Source organism: Anguilla anguilla, chromosome 16 (genome assembly GCF_013347855.1).
Source record: "Anguilla anguilla isolate fAngAng1 chromosome 16, fAngAng1.pri, whole genome shotgun sequence".
Taxonomy (NCBI): Eukaryota; Metazoa; Chordata; class Actinopteri; order Anguilliformes; family Anguillidae; genus Anguilla; species Anguilla anguilla.
Genome location: NC_049216.1, coordinates 4,246,644 through 4,254,143, shown reverse-complemented (window position 1 = coordinate 4,254,143; position 7,500 = coordinate 4,246,644). Strand labels below are relative to the sequence as shown.

General features: G+C 54.8%; 1 protein-coding gene across 2 annotated transcripts in view; it reads right to left on the bottom strand.

Moving 5' to 3' along the window:
- LOC118214852 (spondin-1-like) overlaps positions 1 to 7,500 on the bottom strand; it is a 134,808-nt gene that overhangs the window by 106,976 nt on the left and 20,332 nt on the right. For both annotated transcript variants that reach the window (XM_035395121.1, XM_035395122.1), the window contains exons 4-5: positions 4,500 to 4,573; positions 3,334 to 3,456 (exon numbers count right to left, since the gene is read on the bottom strand). In XM_035395121.1, the coding sequence (XP_035251012.1) occupies positions 3,334 to 3,456; positions 4,500 to 4,573 (197 nt within the window). The remainder of the gene's footprint in view (positions 1 to 3,333; positions 3,457 to 4,499; positions 4,574 to 7,500) is intronic.

Genomic DNA, 7,500 nt, shown 5'->3' with positions numbered 1-7,500 from the left:
CATCCTTAGTTACCTAGGAGCAGTGGGCAGCCACAGTGCAGCGCCCGGGGACCAACTCCAGTTCTGAGGCAAGTGCCTTGGTCGAGGGCACCTGCAGGAGCGCGCCTAACATGCATGTCTTTACTACTGCTTGTATTTTTTCCACAGATTGCATTGTTGCCGTTCTCGTTGTGTTAGTGTTAATCAGTTTAACCTTCATGGTCCAAGTTGAACTATATGGATGTTTCCTGCACTTGGACCGGTACTTCTCTCTAGGGGGTTTCGTCATACTTGTTCCTGGTTATGGTTATACACTTTTGTTGTACGTCGCTCTGGATAAGAGCGTCTGCCAAATGCCTGTAATGTAATGTAATGTAATGTAATGTAATGTCTTTGAGCGTGGGAGGAAACCGGAGTACCCGGAGTAAACCCACGCGAACGTGGGGAGAACGTGCAAACCCCGCACAGAAAGGCCCCCACAAGCCGAGGTTCGAACCCGGGACCTTCTTGCTGTGAGGCGACAGCGCTAACCGCTGCGCCACCGCGTCCGCCCCTGAACCTGCATTGTCGCGAGTATACATCAGGTGGGCCCAGGTAGACGGCGCGATCTTCGCGGCGGCGAAGGAAGCGTTCCGATACCGCGGCTCCCTTCCGCTCGGTGCCCGGGAAACCTCCTCGCCTCACTTCCTGTGCGATTCACAGCATTCTAACGCCGCGACGGACGCACGCGTGCCCGTCTCCAGAAACCTGTTTATAAAACATTACATGAGCTCAATCCCCCGAAAATCCATCACACTGCGTCGGGGGGGTCACAGTGATGTAGGATAGCATGCCGACGCATATTTCCTAACCCCCCCCCACCAAACCCGGTTTCCATACGGAGACATTTCTCCCCCCGTTTGGGAGAAGCTCGAGCAGTTAACCCCTTCCCTGCTGTCCCTAACCTGGGCCTACACCGGCAGGCTTTCGGTTCCCGGGGGGGTGACCGTCGTCGCCCGGGTTACTGGGATACCACGGGGAGTTTCTCTGTTTGTTTTCCCTCCACCCATTACATTACATTACAGGCATTTAGCAGACGGTCTTATCCAGAGCGACTTACACAACTTTTTACATAGCATTTTACATTGTATCCATTTATACAGCTGGATATATACTGAAGCAATGCAGGTTAAGTACCTTGCTCAAGGGTACAACGGCAGTGTCCTTACCCGGGAATCGAACCTGCGACCTTTTGGTTACAAGCCCAGTTCCTTACCCACTGTGCTACACTCCGTCCTATGAACGCCCGTCGTTTAGAACAGCGTCTCTCAGACTCGGTCCTGGGGGGCCCCGGCGTACGCTGGCCGTAGCCACAGCCGATCTCGTGCTCAGCTAAGGATGCCGAACACGCGCGTTTGAGCACCTTCGCAATTGTTCCCTTAAACTCACGAACACAATGCCGGTTTGGCTCGTTATCGTTTGTTTCGTCTCTGGATTCTTCATTGTCTGCCACATGGTTAGTTGCAGTTTAGATTTAGACCAGGTGTCCTCATGTTCACTAATTAGAAGCCTATTGATATACCCACCTCTCTTTGTGTAATCGTTTGCAATACAGCACAATGTGAATATGGGAATCGTAGTCTTTATGTCCACACTTTAACCAATGAGGAGCCTGTTGATTCACCTCAGTCTTTAATTTGGTCAATTAAGAATTAAGTCGCCTCTTTTTATGCTATCGTTTGCAATGTAGCACAATGTGAGTGCAGGGCTTTTATTCTTCATGGCACCTATTTCTGAAATGATGCGGTTTAAGAGGGTAAGTGAACCCTCGAAGATGAAGAGTCTAATCACAGGAAATGCTCGTTAAAATTCAGAGACTGCAGGTGCGGTTGGAACCAAAACCAGCGTGCGCCAGGGGTACTCCAGGACCGAGTTTGAGAACCGCCAATTTAACGAACAATTGCCAATCTGAGAGCTCCGCGTGAACCGAACATTGATTAGTACCGACTGGCGCCCCCTGTGGCCACTGTTGAAACGACGCGCTGATTAACCGTCGCGAACAGCCACGATGTCCTGGCTGATTGCCGCAAGCTTACCATTAGGCCGCCATTGTGGAACGAGTGCACTCGATGCGTGCCGAGTAACCGCTCTTGGACAAAAACGATATTTTTTTTCCCCGCGTATGGAAGGAGGGGTTGAAGACGAGGAGCAGGCAACCCCCAACAGTCAGCGTTGCGTTGCTACGGTTTCCGTGGGTCGGCGGTGCGTTCGCGTCGGCGTCACAGAAACTCCTTCGCCGCCTCAACGGCGTACCTTCGCCGCCTAGAAGCAGGCCGCTCGACCTCACCCAAGCCCGTTAATTAGGAGTCAAGGTCTTCTCTCCCTGGTTAATCCGGCACAAGGGCGGTCCGTCTTCAACCGACGACGTATCGATCCCGGCGCGGGCGTGACCGCACAAGTAATCTCCAGGCTCAGCCGACGCCCATCAGCCGGGTTTCAAGGTTATCTGCACAGCGCGGGGGGGTTGGGGGGGGTGAAGCTGTACGCGTAGGTTTCGAGGCAAGAGAGACAGGGGGAGAGACATCTCCGTTTGAATCCACGGCTCGACCAGCTAGCGGCGCGGCGGTTAGCGCCGTCGCCCCGCGGGAAGGAGATTCTGGCAGGGTTCGCGTGTCCGTCCCGCGTTCAGGGTCACAGAACGTGCAGTTTGAACATCGGCCTGCCCGGGCAAACTCTGGCACATTTACAGTTATGTTATAAATGTACACTGTCCCTGCCGAAATAAACTAGTACATGAAATAAAAACTGGTATGCTCGTGAGATTTGGCATGAGACTGGCTCAGAGGTGACCAACCCCTGTTCCTGGAGATATATCATCCTGTAGCTTTTTCACTCTAGCCCTAGCAAAGCACAACAGTTTGAGACATCGTTAAGCTGCTAATTGGTAGATGGTAGATCTCCAGGGACAGTGTAGGGCAGCCCTGCTCTAGCTGTTGAATCAGGTGTGGCTTTGTTAGGGTTGGAGTGAAAACCTACAGGATGGTAGAACTCCAGGGACAGTGTTGGGCAGTGTTATCCAGAGCGACTTACACAACTTTTACATAGCATTTTACATTGTATCCATTTATACAGCTGGATATATACTGAAGCAATTTCGGTTAAGGAGTCAAGGTCTTCTCTCCCTGGTTAATCCGGCAGTGTCCTTACCCGGGAATCGAACCTGCGACCTTTCGGTTGCAAGCCCAGTTCCTTACCCACTGTGCTACACTCCGTCTCCAGGTACAGGGTGAGTTACCGCTGGACTATGAGGTCCCCCAATGCGTCTCCCCCCCCCATGCCGAAATGAAGCCTGTGCCTACAGGGCAAGCGACTCACTTGGGTAGTCTTTGGGGTGCACGGTCTCGGACCAGTTCCCGTAGAAGGTCAGCCGGTACTTGGCGGTTCCGCAGGCGCAGCACTCCATCGCGGGCTTCTCCGTCACCTCCCCGAACGGCGACTCTGAAAAAAGGGCGGGAAAAAGTCGCAGGTCACCGCGGGCGACCGGGGGGGCGGGGCCACAGGCGGCGCTCGGCCGACCGGCTAATTCCGCTCAGCTCGCCTCTGAGTCGCGGAACGTGCAGAGCGCCCAGAAAAACAAGGGTATTAAAACATCACGGAACAAGTAAAACTGCGAATAATCGGTAGAGAAACAAGCGCGTAACTGTCCAGACCCGCGGCGCAACGCACTTCCGCAGACACGTTTTAGCCAGCACCGCCTGCGCATGCGTCCCACAAAACGTCCCTCAAAAGGTCGTCCGTGAGTGAGTGAGTGAGTGAGTGAGTGAGTGAGTGAGTGAGTGTGTGTGAGTGTGAGTGAGTGAGTGAGTGAGTGAGTGTGTGAGTGAGTGAGTGAGTGTGAGTGAGTGAGTGAGTGAGTGAGTGAGTGAGTGAGTGTGAGTGAGTGAGTGAGTGAGTGAGTGAGTGAGTGAGTGAGTGAGTGAGTGAGTGAGTGAGTGTGAGTGTGTGAATGAGTGAGTGAGTGAGTGAGTGAGTGTGTGAGTGTGTGAGTGAGTGTGTGAGTGAGTGAGTGAGTGAGTGTGTGAGTGAGTGAGTGAGTGAGTGAGTGAGTGTGTGAGTGAGTGAGTGAGTGAGTGTGAGTGTGTGAATGAGTGAGTGAGTGAGTGAGTGAGTGAGTGTGAGTGAGTGAGTGAGTGAGTGAGTGAGTGAGTGTGTAATTGAGTGAGTGAGTGAGTGAGAGTGAGTGTGTGAGTGAGTGAGTGAGTGACCAATATTTGCCATGCATAGCCTACGGCGGTAGTTCCTGCGCGCCGTGGGAAAAACTGACAGGGAAGGCTCAGGATCAAAGTTCTAAAATGCCTAAAAGGCATAAGATGATTTGTAAAATGTGTTCAACGAATCCGGTGACGCGAAACTTTAAAAGTTTCAAGGCTAGCGGCCTCGAGCCCGATTAAAGCCGCGGACGCTATCGCTCGCCATCGACGCGCATCGAAACGCGCGCGGCGGACGACGCGACCCTCTCCGTGCTCAACCGGGGGGCTTACCTCTCTCGCACATCCTCTTTGTGAGCGAGCCTTCATCCTGGAAGTAGATGATCCTCTTCTGCACGATGCTCGCCCTGCGGAACGAGAGGAGGAGGAGGCGTTAGCACGTTAGCGCGTTAGCGCATTAGCACGTTAGCGTTAAAGGGACGCGGTTCTCGGTCCGGTCCGGCGCCGCGGCTCCTTCCCGCGCGGAGCGGAGCGGACTCGCCGGGGCACCAGACCCAGGGAACGACACGGCGCCAGAACAGACAAAAAGTGGGTGCACCGGCATCGCACGCGTAGCTTAGCGCGGGCTGCAGTAGGCCACCGGCCGCAGCGCCCTTTCGCTAACTTGGCGCGCGCAATTAACGGAAGCTAAGTTCAATGGAGGTTTGACGGCCCGAGAACGACGGAGAAAAGAGCGAAGAGCGAAAACCGACGACGGAGCCACGGCCGGCCCCCCTGTCGGTTCGCCAAACGAAACCGCAGACGAAACCGCCGGACAAAAACCCGCACCCGTTTCTCGACCGCGGGACCCTCCCCGCCAGCGGAAGGGGTAGGCAGTTTGTTCGCGCGCGGCATCAACGCCGGTGCGGCACAGCCGCCAGGGGGGGGGCGGTACTCCTGAAAAGAGAGAGGGGGACGCCAAACGCAACCAGAACCGGGCCGGTCGAACCGTCTGGTTCTAATCCCGCCAACACAATGTACCAGAGAGCTCCAAATACCGAGGGAGAGAGTGTGACAGAGAGAGAGAGAGAGACAGAGAGAGAGAGAGAGAGAGAGACAGAGAGAGAGAGAGAGAGAGACAGAGAGAGAGAGAGAGAGAGAGAGAGAGAGACAGAGAGAGAGAGAGAGAGAGAGAGAGACAGAGAGAGAGAGACAGAGATTATTTTCATTGTTATTGCTGTTTTCTCCTAAGTGTTACACAAACAATATGCTTTGGCAATATATATGTTAAAATATGTCATGCCAATAAAGCAAACTGAATTCAATTCAACTGAGAGAGGGAGAGGGAGAGGGTGAGAGAGACAGAGGGAGAGGGAGATGGAGGGAGACAGAGAGGGAGCGCGACAGTGAGAGAGAGAGGAGAGGAGGAAAGAGAGGGGGAGAGACAGCGAGAGAGGGGAGAGTGAGAGAAAGAGAGAGAGAGATAGAGACAGAGTGGGAGAGAGACAGCGAGAGAGAGGGGAGAGTGAGAGAAAGAGAGAGATAGAGACAGAGTGGGAGAGAGACAGCGAGAGAGAGAGAGAGAGAGAGAGGGGAGGAGGGATGAGAGAGAGTGAGAGAGACAGAGAGAGGGAGAGAGAGGGGAGAGAGAAAGAGAGAGAGAGACAGTGAGAGGGCATGTGGCTGTGGCCATTACCACACTGTTAATTGCATTTCACGTTGTTTGTATTCCTATTCCTGTTTCTGTGTGTACGCCCTGGCAATAAGTACAAATGTATTTCATGCCAATAAAGCATTTTGAATTTGAATTTGAATTTGATAGAGACAGAGTGGGAGAGAGACAGCGAGAGATAGGGGATAGAGTGAGAGAAAGAGAGAGAGAGAGAGATAGAGACAGAGAAAGAGAGCGTAATGAACTCAGCCCCCCAGAGACGAGGCTCCACAGCAAGACTCCCTTGTCTGAAGAGCAGCGGCACTAATACGCAGCCGGAGGGAACAGCTCCATCAGGACGTCTCCACATCAAAATCCCCCCCCCCCCCCCCCCGCCCCCGTCCCCGTCCCCCGTCCCGTCCCCCATCCCGTCCCGTCCGCAGCGCTGGTCACCGGGCCCGGGGGCGAGAGCCGTCCCGTCAGCCCACAAAAACAAAACAACAACCTAAAAAAAAAAAAAAAAAAAAAGAGAAGAAACCAGACCGTCCGCCTCGCCGGATAAACGTCGCATCTCTCGCCGCCGGAACTCCGCCGGCGGGGGGGGGGGGGGGGGGGGGGCGGCTTCACCCCGCCGTCTCCCCAGACCGCCTCTCTCTCTCTCTCTCCTTCGCGTCACGGCTACCCCGCGTTTTTTCTTTTTTTTCGGTGGCTATCCTGTTTTCCAGCCCCAGCCTTCTGGTTGGAGGGAGAACGTTTTTTCGATGCTTCAGCAGAGGCCTGTAAAACCTTCCCCCCACCCCGCCACCCCACCCCCCCACACCGCTGGCCCCTCAGTTTAGGAATGAGCTGCACTTGGGGGGGGGGGGGAGCCTCCCGCTCAGCGGACAAACACATCCACCACCCCCCCCCCCCCCCCCCCCCACGAGTCTGCGGTTGCCATTGGACACAGGGACTCTCTTAATAGGAGCTACTCTTCTCTCTAAGGTCCATCCATCTGTTCCGCGATACCAGGAGGGGGGGAGGGTCACCATTCGGTTTCTAGTTGGGGGTGGGGTGGGGGGTGGGCGGTTTGGCGGCCTGGCTCACCTGGGCGAAGCCAAAGGCAGCACGAGTGAGAAACAGGCGGACCCACGCCCACCTCATTTGCATAACGCCGGGACACAATCCCGAGAGCGCTTTTTTACGCCGCTCTCCCTTCGCAGGCTGCGAAACGCCTGGACGTGATAGGCCGAGCCCCGCGTCAATCACGCTCAGGGGAACTCTAACACATATAAGAGCGGAGAGGGAGGGAGGGAGGGAGGGAGGGAGGGAACGTGGGGGGCAGATTAAAGAGGCTCGTAAAAGCCCGGCGAGCGAATCTCTTAATTGTTCACGCTTTAATTCAATCTCACCTCGATTTCACGTTTTCTCGACGGCGAGAAGGCCTCCCCCCCCCGCCTTTTGGGGAGCCAGTCGATCAGCCGTGGCGATGGTTATTTAACGTCCAATTTAGACTCGTCGATGAGGTGTTATTACCGTCCCACGCCCCTCCTTGGCCTTCTGGCTCTCAATGCTAATCGCCTCAAAACTGTGCGTGTGGGTGTGTGTGTGTGCGCGTGCGCGTCTGTGTGTGTCTGTAAGTGTGTGTGTTGGCGTCTGCGTGTTCGTGTGTGTATGTGTGTCTGTGTGAGCGTGAGAGAGAGATAGGTGTGCGTGCGTGTGTGA